General features: G+C 43.4%; 1 protein-coding gene and 1 pseudogene across 3 annotated transcripts in view; both read right to left on the bottom strand.

The window, feature by feature from the left end:
- The window catches only part of LOC138526385 (P2Y purinoceptor 8-like), a 73,952-nt pseudogene extending 69,562 nt beyond the window's left edge, over positions 1-4,390 (bottom strand).
- A 1,800-nt stretch (positions 4,391-6,190) lies between these two features.
- Positions 6,191-16,363, bottom strand: part of LOC138526384 (P2Y purinoceptor 8-like) — a 254,886-nt gene continuing 244,713 nt past the window's right edge. For all 3 annotated transcript variants that reach the window (XM_069637060.1, XM_069637061.1, XM_069637062.1), the window contains one exon: positions 6,191-8,306. In XM_069637060.1, the coding sequence (XP_069493161.1) occupies positions 7,232-8,269 (1,038 nt within the window). In that variant the 5' untranslated portion in view covers positions 8,270-8,306 and the 3' untranslated portion in view covers positions 6,191-7,231. The remainder of the gene's footprint in view (positions 8,307-16,363) is intronic.

Genomic DNA, 16,363 nt, shown 5'->3' with positions numbered 1-16,363 from the left:
GCCGGAGTTGTAATGAGGCCCATAGTTTCACTAGGACCGTCCCATATTTAAATGAGACCATTTTCCCTTGATCGCCCCTTATCTTTATATTGATGGTGTCAAAATGACACTTAGAAATGGGGATATAATCAGACTTAATGTATTGTATATTAACAATACCATTATTTTCACTTTTCACTTGGGCTGTTCTCATTAGGGGGACATATGAGTCACCGACCCTTTGATATTCTACAATATCACCTTAGATCATGAGACTGTAAAATCCACCATCAATATCAGCACGTGTTCTGTCCAAAGCTTTATTACTTTTTACATGTTGAACGGTTCACAACACCCTAGAGAGTTTCCTGGTACATATAAACTCTGTGGTAAGATCAGGTGATCTAAGAAATACTTTCCTCTGAGCCTTATTCAGAAACAGGTGTATATCGAATAGCTCTCGATGCTTGCGAGCGACTTGTTGATAGCATCTTGCAGCGTTTGTATGCTGGGGTAAAAACCATGAGGAAAAGCCACGTGTAACAGTTCAATAGGTCCTTTACGCTTGATGGTAAACCTTTCCTCTCTTTTATCCACAGTGTCCCAGGTATGCGGGTATTGAATCTCCATCAGACAAGCTTCCCTCAATCCTTGTAAATCAATGAGTTTAGCCATCTTAACACAATCATTTGATATTTTGTTGTTAGGGAATGTATCTGAAGAAGCGTTACTGGGTAAGTTGATATACAATCCTCTGCTTTCCATCTTCTCAAGGAGCACCTATGCTTTTTAGGTCCTTTAGAGATACTGCGATGACCCAACTGTTAAATTTCTCAGGGCATCCCATCCATTTTACCAGGTTTTGTTTCTTAGACCCCCTTACCTTTACTCTGAATAATGTTCTTGACCCTATAAAGACATTGGGGATCATTTGTCACCACCTGTAACTCCTCGGTATAGATTTTACCCCGTACAACTTCCCCAGCATAATCAACCAATTGGTAGATTTATATCCCCTCTTTGACAGAGACTTCAGTCACTATAAAAATGTAATTGGTTAATGATTGGTGATACCCCTTTGCACGGACAACTTTTAACTTGGAGACTCTGATGTGGTTCACTACGTGCAAGGATGTTTTCTTGACCTTCTCCCTTAAGCCTTGAAAATACCAGTTTCTCCATGCTGTTAATGAATTTTCAGACATTACAGACTTTGGAGTCATTTTAATAGACCAGTGATAGCTGTCATTATACACCTCTATAAAGGGCTGTAATATGTCCACATAATGATGTGCATTGTTTGCTGTGAAAAATCTCTAGAGTTAGATTTCAATGTTCTATTAAAGCACCCAACAACAGCCGCCTTAACCTCATCGTGCGTTATAAAATGATGCACGTTGTGTTGCTTTATAAGATGTTGGAGGGGCCTATTTAAAAACTCCTTGCTGGCATCAGTTTGTAATTTTGCAGGCACCACCCACTTACTGAAGACATCCTTGAAAGTGGCTGTCACTCTTGAACCAGTCTTATCCCTCAAGACTTCGGCAAAAGCGTATTTTGATAAATTTTCGATCACCGTCAGGATGTTGCGCGCACCATCGTTCTGTTTTCTGAAAGGATTCATAGCCACAAAATCCCCCTGCCATTGTCTGTCACGATCAGATACCACGATCATTCTTCTTTTAAATTTTCTTTTACCATTTTCATGAAGGGTATATGTCTCTTGACCAGATAGCCATTCCTTAACAGCTTCACATGTGATGGGCTGTTTGCCATGTTGTAGTTTTCGATAAAGAGCATCAACACCGCCATAATTACCAATTCCACTTTTATCATAATAGTTTTTATGCATTCTCAAATGAGAGTTGTTATCCATTGAAGCACTCAAAAAGATAAACAAACAGGGGCGTGGCTGCTGAAAAACATTTTACACTTTTACAAGGCTGGTTGCTCAGGGGTGTTGGTAACCATAGATATTTCAAGGTATTTGGCATGATTTTAGATATTCTCTCTTTCAGCATGGCATATTTTCCACACATACACATCCTGGCTTTGGTTTCTTGACCTTCAGAAGTTCTATTCTAGAAACAAAAGTACACACATAAGGAGCAAGTTCATTGTATTTTCTTCTCTTTAAAACAGCTTTGGGCGTATCAGGCACTCCTTATGGGTCTTTCTAAAAATGCATAGTTCACAAAAATCTTTTTGCATTAATCGGGCTACCTGGTTTCTAAAAACCACAGGGTTGCAACCTGTAAAGATCTAATTTTTTACTTTGGAATACGACAATCGTGTATTTCCAAGAATGTTTTTGATGAAACACTCTCCACACTATCATGTACGCGCATGCCCATGCCTTTATAGACCGTTTTAAGCAGCTGCAAAATTTTATATGAATTCAACATAAAACATATTCACTGTATTGCTCAAGCGCAGAGGTCTTCAAACTGTGGGGCGCGCAGATTGGAGGAAATGGGCAGGTACACTCCGATGGTGGGACTGGAGCATAACACTGTCTCAGGCATCAATGAAAAAGTGGCCTGCAGTTGCAAATGGAAATTTGTTCCTTTAGTCACAGACTGTTTGAGTAGTACCCAAAATGTAAGCAAATTGTGATATTTAAAGAATATTTATTCAGCAATAATGGTCAAAACTACTAGCTGCATAGCAAAGTAACTCATCAAACTGGACAAAAAAGTGGCCCATTTTGGCTGGCCCACACTAGCATATAGCATATTGAATTTGAGGTACGAGCATTGCCCTATTGCCCTATTGGCCAGTCTGAGTCTGGCGCCTCATCCATAATGGGTGAGGGAGCATCCACCCAGTGGCCCCCTCCCCCATTATGGAGGAGCCGACGAGCCACAGTGAAACACTGATCACTCCCTCAGCTGCTTTTTCCAGCAGAGGGAGAGCTCCTGGGCTGAATGAACTGTCAAAGGGAAACAGTTTCCCTTTGACAGTTCAGTTCAGTTCCCCAGCTGCACATGCTCACTGAGCCATGCAAGGCTGGGAGCCTTTTGCTTTGCTAGCTTTGCATAGCTCATTGGAAATTCTGGCTGGGACACTGCATGTCTGTATGTGCGAGGGGGAGTTCCTGCGCCTCCTCGCACATACGGACAGAGTAGCCTGGAGTGGAGCATTTCAACACCCACATGCAGGCACCTGCAGAAGTTATGTTTGTGTTCATCTATTTTTTTATTAAATATGTGTACCGATGCGTGTATGCTTGTGTTATGAGTGAGTATATGGTGATGGGTGCTTGTGTGAATGATAGAGTGATTGCTGTGTGAATGTGTATCTGTGTGTGTTTGTTTTGCTCCGTTGAGCTGATTTTGGCGAGTGAGGGTAGAGGGATCAAGGAAGGCTGTACAACAAAGGCATTTTCCAAATGCCTTTGTTGCACAATCCCCCTACCCATCTGCCAAAATCAGCTCTTCTCTGAGGCGCTGTGGAACCCAGGGGACAGGGATGGAATTTATTTTACTGGACATCCATCATAAAAATCCAGTCAAAAATACCATGTCCCCCAGCACCTATTGCACACTGTGTGGCTTTTTACCCATTTTTTTTAAAGTATGCTCTAAAATGCAACAATTTAACCCATTATTTAAAAACAATTCACGGGGGAATACCCCTCAAACCATCCTTGACTGGTTCGGGCTCCCTCGCTACATTCAGTTGCTATGGCATATCTGATGGAAATATTTATGCCCCTTCACTTAAAAAATTCACCAGCCACCAATGTCCCTGGGACTGTGCTGGGAGCAGGGTGGGGAAACCCAGGGACTGTGGTGGGAGCAGGATGGGTGGGAGCCATGGGCCAGTGGTATGAGCAGGGTTTGAAGATCCCAGGATCTGTGGTGGGTTGGGAAGAGCACAGTGACTGGGCTAGGAGTGTGATGAGGGAGTCCAGAGACTGTGATGGGAGCAGCTGGAGGAGCCCAGGGACTATACTGGGAGTAAGGTGACATGACGGCGCACAATATTTAATAGCCATTTCTAACTTACTGTCCATTTTGCATTTTTGGGGAGGTCGGCCTGCCCATATTTTGCTCAGGAGAGCCCAGGCCTAAAAAGTTTGAAGACCACTGCTCTAGCGTGATAATGCAGGATTCATGAGCATCCTGTTGTGGTGCATTGCATTTATGCCGATAGCACCATCGGTAATAATCACGCTTCAAGCATGTTTTCACTACACAGGCTGCAAAAGCTTGAACAGTTAAGTACTCCAAAAGGGTCATAGTTTCATCTTCTTCTTCATAAGAAATTTGGAAGCGTTTTAAGCAGACATATTTCTTACACTTATTACTGCTTCGGGTTGCTGTACTGTCGATCATTTTTGAACAGCACATGCAGTAAAAATTGACGGTATTGAATGAAGTCCGCTGACTCTCAGTGCCATCTGCTGTTTTCTGCAATTCAAAAAAGAAAAAAGTTTAACTCTTGAATATGTGTTTTTAACATGTTTTCACACAGACACACACACACATCCTCTTACATACCAGATTGCACAGGTCACAACCATCCGCGTCCATCTCCAAAACATTAGCGGCGTCCATAAACAGCTTGTCTTGATCGGTACATTTTACTAACTCTGGGGGCACAGCAACCTCTGGAAACAGCTCATTCAGAATTCTGAGGTCCTCAACAAGGGCTCTTTAAGAGTATTCATAGACTCATCCATTCCCATGTACGCTGCATCTGTGTAGTCTGCAAAGGTTATAACAGCATCTACACTACCACAGCATTCAGTAGCGTTTTTTATAGGGGAAACAGGCAGCCTCATATCACCAAGTTTCATTGTAAAAAGGCACTGGGCCTCATTACGAGCATGGCAGTAGCCGTGCCTATAAGGCAGGCACGGCTACCGCCATGCTTGCTACCGGCCTCGCCACCCACGACTAGGCAATAGTCGACCCATTATGAGATGAATGGGCCAGTAATTGCCCATTCGCCGGTGGCGGTAATGCCGGGCTCCCGATCCCCATTCTGCCCGATAGGGCAGAATGGGGGTGGGGAGCATGGTTGCACCGGCCCCATTCATACCGGTGCCGGTGCAATCACGGGTTCTGCTCGCGGGTGCCGCACAGCCCACCAGGTAAGACCTGGTGGGCTGTCAGGAACCCGCGACCAGAACTCGTAATGCGGCGGGACAGTATGAACGGTGCCGGTGCCTTACCGGCACCGTTTATACCGTGGCCGCCACCCTTATAATGAGGACCACTGACTCAGATCAGCTTCATACTCCATACCCACTACCACTCGATTCCTCATCAGCTACAGGGGTTGCTTTTTTCGGGCTTCTCGGGTGGTAGTAGTTTTCAACGGTGTTCAAATCATTGCTCCCTGTGGTATTCAATGGTGTTGTGCAAGCAGGTTCCCAATTCTTCAAGAGCACTGTATACCTCCCTCAGACGCTCTTTCTGTATATATACCCTTGACTCCACCCCTAGGGACTGACATAGTACCTACAAAATCTCCATTGAGCCCCTGGGGCACCATGAGACATTTCAGGGTCAAAAGTGCACTCCCCAAACGTCACAGGTTAATGCCTGCATCATATCCCAGTGCCCTGTCACGCTGTAAACCCTGTGACACACTTCCGGGTCTTTGGGTCAGACCTGCGGGGCTCAAACACAACATCTACATAATTTCCGCATTATTGTGTCACCCCATTGACAGGTGAAAGGGGTACACAATTAGGGCTTCACACAGATTACTACTGTGTCAAAATGGTAATGCCAGTTACCCACAACCTAGAGGGTTGCATCGCATATTTTCACATCCGCGCTAGGCCTTCCAACAGTGCTGGAAATTCGGATCACCCCCTCCACCCTCCATGACGTCACATCTGGGATATGGGTTAGGGTGGGGTTGGAACTTCGGGGCCCCATGATGTCACATGCAGGGAAACAATTCAGCTAGGGCCGGACTTCTGGTTAACCCACATTAGCTCACTTCTGGGATAGGCCTTCAGCAGGGCAGGACTTCCGGGTGACCCTGCATGATGTCACTTCCGGAGCAGGACTTCCGGTAGGAAGGGACTTCTGAGTGAAAGGGGCGTGCCCACCTGTGAAAATTATATGGTGATGAAAGGTATAATCTTATACTACTAGACACATTTGCTTTGCCTACTGTTCTTGTTAGTCAATTTATTCAAATTGGTGTCTTAATAGAAAGAGGACATACTTAAGAAAAGCAAATGGAAGAGAGTTTCATAGGTGTTTTATAATAACCATACAATGATTAGATCAGAGTAATACATGCAGTAATTGCCCTATTCCCAGTTCATGACAAGATCTTAGATGGGGGTATGGATAAAAGAGCTTAAAACGTTCAAGACATAAGATTTGTGTGGCTCTCCTTTTGAGTTTTGAATCCTTATCAGGCAAATAGTGGAACGTTTGACTTCATTTTACAGAATATAAATGGGTGTGTATCATTAATATGGGGGAAACACACCCCTGACTGTAAATGGTAGATGATCACTTCAGATCATGGTTAAGTCACTACATTTGTACAAAACAAATGTCAAAATTGAAGGGTTCCCATAATTAAGGTCACAATGTATACAACGCTGAAATGTCTAAAGGGGTGGCGTTTGCCACTTGCTACGACGGATGGAAGAATTGACATCAACCTCTTTTAGCATGCGTTGTCTTGTTTCCAAATGTCCTCTGCACCCAAAGTGTACACTATGTTATGGAAGGGCTTGGGGCAGTACATTAGAAAAGTGAAGTTATATTTCTTTTAGTTGTCACTGTGCTATCATCGCAGCCATCTGAATCATTCACATAAGTATACACTGATTTTAATTGATAGGGGAGAGGGGGCATGTGGCATTTACATTCTGATGAGTGAGTGAGAGGTTATGCAATGTGCTCATTTGCATTAGATGGATGAACAGCGTGTGTTAATCTCGTTTACAGCCATTAGCAGGGAAAGCATGTATACAAAGAAAAGGATCTTAGAGAAACAGATATCATGGAGATAATGGGCTGTTCTTGTTTATTAGGTCTTTCCTGGATAGCTTATTCCCTATAATCTTCTCAGAATCATTAGCAAAATTCACATTTTCAATTCATGCAAAGACATGGCAAGTAGAACACAACATCTGAGTCTCTCAAACCAAAATGATTAAGCCATTTTAGAAGTCTGACTTTTATAAAAGGTCAGTTTAGCAAAGAGAATTAGTTCCTCAAGTCATGGGCTCTTGAGCGCAAAGACATTTTCTTAGTTGGTAAAGTTGTTATGTTAGTGGAATTGAATGTTCGGACATATTGCTGGTGTTGTTGTCGTCGAGCACGTTCGTCATAGTGCAGAAGAAGAGAGTCTTCTCCACGTTCTTCCGAAACTCTTTCGAGCCAAAATAATAAACAAAAGGATCTAGGCAGCAGTTAAGACCAGAAAATGCCAGCGAAAACTTGTACTCCACATACAGTGTCCGATTCTGTCGACTATAAATGAGATGGAGAATTGTCAATATGTTACTTGGCAAGAAACACCCAAGGAATACAGTTAGGAGTGCCACAATAAGACAAATTATCTGCAATTTGGTTTCTTTGAGTTGTCTTGGAGGTGAACGCAAGAGTCTCGTTATGATCGAGATGTAGCAGATCGCCATAACAGTCATAGGCAGGAAAAATGTCAAAGCAGCAGAACTTCCAAAATATACATAGAAATGTGTTCTTGAAGGAAACATATCTTTGGGCAGCACATCGAAGCAAGTGAATATCTTAAGTTCCTGGACGTGGAAAGTCAGATTTGTGTACATGTAGGGCGAGTCAATCATTAGAACAAAAGCCCAAATGCTGAGGCAAGTCACAAGAGCAGTTGTGTTGGTGGTCAAGCTTTTTGAACGCAGTGGATGGACAATTTTCAGATAGCGTTCTACGCTGATGCTCATCATGGTCCAAATGGAGCAGTGCATGTTTCCATAGAAAAGTACAGTGACTATGCTACAAAACACGCTTCCAAATGGCCAGTTGTTTCCACTCATGTGGTACACGACTTGGAATGGGAGCGTCACGGTGTACAGCAAATCATTGATGACCAGGTTAATGGCAAATATGATGGTCGGGGTCTTCGGACGAGCGTTGGCGCAAAGGATCCACATGGAAATGGAATTGAGGAAGATACTGACGATGAAGATGAAGAGATAGATGATAGGCACAACCGTCTGCAACTTTTCATTCCTGAGCATCTCCAATGTGGAGTTGGATAGCGAGCGCGGGACTGTAGTTGGCAGCCTGCTCTCATCCGAGCCCAGCGTGCTTCCATTGGGCATCTTTTTTCAGAGTGCAGGGAGTTTTTTCCTGATATTTCTGTGAAATATAAACATTATATTACAGTTTTGTTTAAAGGATCATTGCCTCCACATACTGAAGACGATGCATGTTTCAAATGTTTTAAAGTTGGACATTTACTTAAACAATTATCATGGATATACAATTACATTACAATAGGATTGTTACTGATATTTTCCTTGAGAAGTGTCTAAGACACTTAGCTGAATGTAACAATTGCTGCCATTGTATTGTTGCCCATATGTTCTGGCTCCAAGAACTCTGCCACCTTCTGTTGCCTTTCTTTCACTGACCAGGACAGGAGTGAGAATGTCCTGCACACCTACTCCACTGATAATGTGTAACCCTGATTTTACTCAGTGTTGCTGCAACATGATATGATATGATATGGCATTTATAACGCGCCTATACACAAGTGCTTCAAGGCCCGACGAGGCAAGGGAGGGGGAACAGAGGGAAGGCAGACAACGATCTTATTAGGCCAGGTGTGTGTCATTCAGATAGCGCAAGTGCAAGGGAAGGGAGGAAGAAGAAAAGTCCAGGGGGGAGAGGGAGGGGAAAGTACAGTACATGAGATAGTAAAATAACAAGATAAATAAAAGAACGGCAAGCTGGTGGCAAATGCAGGGTGAGTGCAGACATAAGTGCTGGTGGGGGGACTGTAGGGATACAGAAAACAGTCCCTGGGTGCAGGGGCTGCCAGGGAGGCAGTGCAGGCATGCAACTGGCAGGGCTTGGGCCCGATATCAGATGGGTGGCTAGGTAACCAGTGCAGTCTCAGTATCAGCCAGGACTTCAGCAGGGGAGAGGGGGAGAGAAAACAGAAGCAAAGAGGAAGGTTTTAAGGTGCTTCCGGATCCAAAGATGGTTCTCCTCAAGTTTCTGGGAGGCATGGAGGCTGTTCCAAAGGGAGGCCCAAGCCGAAGAGAGATATCTACCACCAACTCGTTGCTTGGAGAAACGACTAGCCCTGAGGGAGTTGGAGGCGGATGAGCGAAGAGCTCGAGAGGGAAGATATTTAGGAAGAGAGAGTTGAAGGTATTGAGGCCCTAGGCCCCAGAAGCCCCAGAACATGCATGTTTGGCACAGGTGAAGGAAAGCACATACACTGAGATACAGTACTGGACAACTTTTCTATGAAGTTCTGGACATAAGTACTGTCCTGCATTTTGCAGCAGGTGGAATTTGCTTTGAATGTTGGCATTCCATTCCTAAACTCAGTTTCATTTTTCTTGAAATTTTTATTTAACACGCTTAACACCCGGGGGACCAGACCATAAGCACAGGACTGGGATTCAAAACCTTTGTTGCTCTGCGTTGTCTTTATTACAAGCGTTGCCCCTGAGCTGTCCTCCCGGCTTTACTGGCTATTAAGGAGTAGTCATAGTTGTGTAATAATCTCTGCAAGAGATCTGTGATTTTTAAGACCGTAAAAAGAGTAGCATAGAAAAGAGTAGCATAGGAAAAGGGACAGATGTTAGTGGCAAGGCTGTGAGCCTAGCTGTTCCCCCTTTTCTATTTAGTATCTGTGTATCCGTCATTATCAGCCAGCAGCTCCTAGTTTTCCCAACAGCCACAATTATGCCTGCAGTAACTCCAGCCGCCTCTCTCTTTGGTGTCTTTACAGGTGTAACCAAAGGGAATCGTACCAAAATGTCGCCCTCAAAATTACAATGGCCGAAAATGCCGACTTTTCTTTTTTTTTTTTGGACCCCCCTTACACCACATATATATGTGGGGGGAATAGAATACAATAATAATATGGGGGAGGGTGCGGGGGTCTCCCCCCGCATATATATGTGGTGTGAAGGTTTTTTTTAAAAAAAAGTCTGCATTTTCGGCCGTCACAATAATCACATAGATCCTAACCAAAGCGATGTTTCCTGGTGTCAGGCCTGCTTAATCGGGGAGCCCTATCTGTACAGCCAGAACGGGGCACTGGGCTTGCCATAGGCAGGGGCTCTGTTTTAAAGGTTGAGTATCAGGCATCTCCTCCCCCGACCCCATTGGGGGAGCGTGTATATTCGCTCAGCTACTTGCATAACCCTCACTCCCAGCTTTTGGAACCACATGCAGCTTCACTGCCACCTATCTCAGGACCAGCCACACCACAGTCCGTGGCGCCTTGCAAGAGTGATGTCATTGCCATGAATCCTGAGGAAAGGGGAGAACGTTGTTCCCCTAGATTCATCTGACAGCCTGCACTCTGCTTTCCTCTAGCAGACCTATAATGGCAATAGTAATACACAGGTAGAATATGGCATTATCTCAGTACCCCTTCAGGGGGTGGATACATATGTGGGTAAATAACATGTCAGTTCAGCCCTTCTTGTCCACTCACATGAGCTACCTCACAGTATCACTGCGGTGCTGGGCAGGGTCTAGATCACGCACCCCCAAATCCACTCTACGAGAGGGCGAACCACACCAGGTTTCCAAGGTAACCATTGAGTAGGAAAATCCCGCCACTCCCACGTATTAAAATATATTTTGGTGGGCTCTCATAAAACCATGAAGTGAACTAAGCTCTGAAGAGCTGGTTCTCGTAGCCCCTGTATGTCCCCGTATGTATTGTCCCCGGTGACTGTTCCATTAACTCGCCTCCACAACCTGGTCAGAATATCCCTCAAACTCACCCCTTTATAAGAAGCTCACTGCTTCCCGTCAAATCTGATGTCTTATCTATTGTACGTTCTTTTGTGATAAAAAGAGCATTGATCCTATTGTGTATTAATTAATTAATTAATTAATTAATTAGAGTTAACTGACAGGCGGGGGGGACCACGTAGTACCCAGAATTTGGGATGAGGCTGCTGCTGTAATTGCAAACTAGCTCTGTTCCTCGGTTGAGGTGGAAGGGTTACTTACCCTAGTGTTCTGTAGGATGCAGGATGTGCCACATGACAGCTGGCCCTGCAGAGACTCTGGACAGAAGAATCCAATGGAGACCAGTTACTTGGATGACCCCCCCTAAGTCTCGAGATATGAGACTGCCTCTCTCATTTCTATCATTTTGCTGGGAACACTTGGCATGGAAATGGCACTAACGCAACGTTTGCTCAGGGCCCACACACTTCCAACCATGTACACAAATGGTAGACTAAAAAACAACAGATGGCAAGAAAATCTCAGTGCATCGATCCACTCGACTCTTAAGTCCTACCTCAGAGAGGTTCCACACCAAGCACTCCAGTGTGTGCAAGATCGAGCAAGGACAGCTCAGCTGCAAACCCTCACCAAAGGATCATTATCACCCACACTGTGCCCATGCACCGATTCCCTTGATTCTGTTAGACTGGCGCATGCCAACTCTACCATTTGTTGTAGGTGAGAGGCAGGGATGCCAGAAGCATGAGTGGCTGAATTCTTTCCCTGCTCATCGCTCACTTTGCTCCTCCATCTAATGCAAATGAGAGAATTGCATAACCTCTCACTCACTCTTCAGAATGTAAATGCCACATGCCCCCTCAACTCTATCAATTTGTGGCAATACGGAGGACTGGTTTCCCCTTCGCGTCCCCCACTAACACCCTGCAAAGTAGAGGGCCACCTACCTAGACCTTGCTGCCAAATGTTTGTAAACAAATCTCAACATTTTCAATTTTTTTTTTTTTATTGTTTTATTGGTTAATCATAGGTAAACCTTTAACAAACCTCAAATAACCTCAAATAAGAGTCCGAAAAACAAGAGTCCAAAGTTCCTCTACTAAAGTATTATTTGAGTTCCAATCGGTTTAGTAATCCTTTTACCGTAGCAGATGCACCCAGTAGTCTTTAGGGCTCCTATCTCTCCTCCATTTCCGTTTCTTCCTGGTCCAGATTTAGGGATTCGACAAACTTTAGTGCGTCGATAGTACGACCCACCTTATCCGCTGTTAGAAGGCGTTCCCAGTATTCTTCTTCTGTTTCCATCGTGATGTTGTTTATATAGTTGCCCAAAAACGCTAATCGCTTTGGTATCAGAACCGGGCATGTTAGCATCACGTGTCGCACTGATTCAAGTTGGTCCTTCATTTTGCAGAACCTGCAGATTCCTGATGCTTTTCCAATGAGCCTTCTTCTCAGCTTAACCTCTCGGGAATGCCAGATATTTAATCTACATCGTAATAGCAGATCTCTATAATGTTTAGATGGAAATTTCTGAAGATATGGTGGGAGAATATTTAATGCTTTGCGTTCCCAGACGATGTTGTGAGCCCAGTTTCCTGCCAATTTAGTGACCTGGGTTTCCTCCCAGTCTTTTTCCCGCAGGATTCTTTTGGCCTTGTCAGGATTGCACTTTAGAATTTCCAGTGAGATACCTAGATGTTCTAAGGTATCCTCACATCTCTTCTTCCATTCTTGAAAAATTATATCTTCATTGGGCATACCAGGTCTTGCTAAAACATTAAATGGCTGTGCCGGTTTGTCCAAAATACACTTCCGAAATAATGAAAGAGATTTCCACACCGTGATTGAAACCATAGATTGAAGTCTAAGTTCCGATCTTATCAGAACTAAGGGCAGTGAATTCGGAAGATGTAAGATCCTTCGCCAAAAGTAGGCCTCGCACAGATTCCAGCTTTCCCATCCCAAAGACAAAAGTGCCTCTGCTCCATATGTTAACACAGCAACCACCTTTTGCTTATAAAATGTGATAATTGGCTGCAGCGAAAACTTTCCATATCTATAGTGCAGTAGGATTCCTTGATTAGTTAACGCTGCGAGTTTCTCTCGAATAAGGGTGTATTGTGCTTGTTCATTGCAATTTTTATTTATCCTAATACCCAGGTAGATGGAAGTATCCACTTCTTCAAGTTTCTCTTGATCCAGCATCCATATCTGTCGTTTCCCTGCAGGTTTTTTTCCACGACTCGATTTCATGCACAGTATCATTGATTTCTTTACATTGATTTGCATGTCATTTTCTTTCAGGTATTTGTTGAAAGCTTCAATTCTCCGTTGCAGACCAATAGGGGTCTGATCTGCAAATATCGCATCATCTGCGTATAACATCCACGGGACTTCCATACCGTTCACTTTTGGAGGGAACGCACGGATCCTTTCTTGGGATGTCTTCATATCCGCCATATAGAGAACAAATAGAAAGGGAGCCAGAGCACATCCTTGTTTGATTCCCCGAGTGGTATAGATTTTTCTAGATAACCCTCCATAAGTAGTAATTTGGACCTGGATTGAGGTATTGGTATACAGCGCTTGGATTGCTGCCAACAGGGCGTTCGGGCATCCCCAGTTTCTCAATTTCGACCATAGTCGCTCTCTGTTGATACTGTCAAATGCCTGTTGAAGATCAATGAAAGCCAGATAAGTTGTTACATTGTCTTTCAAAGCCTTAGCTTTCAAAAGGTTTAACAAGAACAGGTTTAGAGATGTCCCCACCCCGCTTATAAAGGCGGTTTGTCTTTCATCTAGGATGTTGATTCTTATGGCCCATTTTTTTAAGTTCATTAGTAGGATGGCCGCAAAGAGTTTCCCAATAGAGTCTAACAAGGCTATTGGCCTATAATTTTTGGGGTTAGATCGATCCCCCTTTTTGAAGATGGGAACTATATACGCCTCCGTCCATGTTGTTGGAATTTGCCTTTTTTTTGCTATTTTTTTGAAAAGGGCATAGATCAAATCAGTCCAATCTCCGCAGTTCTCTTTTAGCTTTTTGTTGGAAATGCCATCCGGACCAGTTGCCCTGGAACTGCTGAGCTTTTTAATAAGCATCCGTATATCTTCTTTGTCGAACTCAAAATCCCATGCTGAACTCGTATTTCTTTTTTCTGGAGGTGTACCCATGGTTTTCCCCTTAAACAATTCATTATAGTGCCGATACCAGTCCTCCTCTGAGACTTGATTTACACCAATTGCCGACTGATTTAGATCTCTATTATTAATGAAGTCCCAGGTAATTCTTGAGTTGTTGGTAGATAGTGCCGCCAGCATTTTTTCCGCGTCTCTTTGAGTTCTTAAGAAGCGGGTCGAGTGCAGCCAGTTTTTATAGGTTTGACGGCATTTCCGCAGGAGAATCTCTTTCACCGGGGAATTTTCTTTTTTAATACGTTTAAGTTCTGCTCTATATTGCTTCCTTTTAGTGACCACAGAATCATCGTACGCATGCTTTCTTTCAATTTTATTCACTTTTGCTGGATCATACTTAACTACAAAAGCTTCCAGGAGCCATTTATATTCTACTGTCTCATCGCCTTTGTTACCCGCTTCTTTAAAGTCTTTTACCAGCTTCGGTATAACTTCATTTTTAAGTCTCAGTCGGTTTCTTCCCCAGGATACTTCTGTTTCCTTCCATTTTTTCATCGATGGTGGTAATGTAGTATTCCATGCTAATTCAGTTCTCAAGAGGCTGTGATCGCTATTTGCTTGTTTGATTATTGTAAATGTTTTGATCCAGGGTAGCGTGTTGTTTCCGACAAAGCAGTAATCTAAACAGGCCCCTGTTTTACCGCTATGCCATGTATTCGCACCCATTATATCACCTTGCGTCTGACTATTTAACATCCTCATATCACGAGTACACATTTCCTTTGTCCAGAGACTTTCTTTACCTCGTAGATTTTCTATATCTCTTATTTTACCATTCTTGTCAAGGAGTTTGATATTCAGATCCCCGTTTAGTAAAATTAGCCGTTCTTTGTCTTCAATCATAGATTTATCTATTGCATTCATGATGGTTTTTAGATAATTTTTCTGGTTCGGCATATTTTCACTCCAATAGGTATTGATTAGAGTCATCGTCGTCATATTTTTTTTTTGTTGATTATTTGTCATGTTCTCAAAATTCTCCTTAGTGTCTTCTTTAAGGTTGATTGTTAATATCTGCACATAGGGATTTGGGATCACATGTTCCAAGACTTGTAGTGACGAGTCCAATTTCTTTAAATGCATAAGGTCTACCTCTAGGGCCTTTCTTAGCCGGATTAAAGTAGACTTCATAGCCTTCACACATAGGTGCTTCACGCAGCCACGACTCCTGGATCGAAATTAGATCGTAGGCAGCCAGGAAATCACTTTCCTTAGAGAATAAGTGTTGAAAGCCTCGGGTATTCCATGAGGCACAGGAGACCGATCTTTGCTGGGCCTCCTCACTCTATTGCTTCTTCTTAGTGGTGCTCGTGTTCTTTGGTTCAGGCCGCTCATTCGCTTTCAGGCCTTTTTTGTTCAATGTAGAATTACCCTTCTTTGGGTTATCCGAGTTGTCCACCGTAAATCTCAGATTTTTCAAATTCTCATCTGAGAACTTCATCGAGGTGGCATTTGCTTTCTGAGATTTAGTATCACTCTTTATTTCCACCTCCTTCACTTTGTCACTTAGTTTTCTGGGCCTTTTCCCCAAATCCTCCATATCTCGTCCTTTATTATTATAGTCCTTCACCATATATTTTTTATTATTGCCGTCCTCCCTCTCCACTTCCCTTGGTCTCCCTTTGCCCCTTGTTGTTTCTTTTGCGTTCTTCAGTTGACTACTGCATTCTACGTCCTCCAGTCGATAGCCCTTTAGTTTAAGGCAATCTTCCGCCTTTAGGAATTTTTGTTTTACTTCCTTTGAGACGAGATGTAATATTACTTGATCCATCCTTCCTTCTTTTGGGAATTCCACAATTCTTATATCGTCAGCTGAAATCGCTCTGAGCGCTGGAGTTTGTTTGCATAGAGACATCACGTAGCATCTATTCAAAAGGACCTTCCTCGGCCCCTTCGATGTAGTTCCCAGTTTCACAAGGTGGTCTTTGGTGGAGGGTGTTTGCTTATCAGTTAATAACTTTCTACTGGTCTTACTGCCCATACGATCTTTTTCTCTACTGTGACTTCTTTGTTTTAGACTATGCTTCCTTGGTTCAAAGTGGACGGTTTTTCCCTTATGAGCCAACTCTCTCCTTTTTTCTTCTAGTGTTTTAAACCTCGAATATTCTATTTCCATGTCATAATCATTCCAAGGCGAAATCATACTTTTTTCTGTTTCTTCCCTAGGTTTACTAGATCGATCCTTTTTCTCAGTCTGCTTGTCCTTCAAGTGGCAATTCAGCTCGTCCCTATCCCAGTTGTCAATTGTTTTCCATTCTGACGGCGTGATT

This window comes from Ambystoma mexicanum, chromosome 7p (assembly GCF_040938575.1).
Source record: "Ambystoma mexicanum isolate Mex_15411 chromosome 7p, UKY_AmexF1_1, whole genome shotgun sequence".
NCBI classification, from domain to species: domain Eukaryota; kingdom Metazoa; phylum Chordata; class Amphibia; order Caudata; family Ambystomatidae; genus Ambystoma; species Ambystoma mexicanum.
The sequence above is the reverse complement of the archived record's forward strand: the minus strand, read 5'-3'. Positions and strand labels throughout refer to the sequence as shown.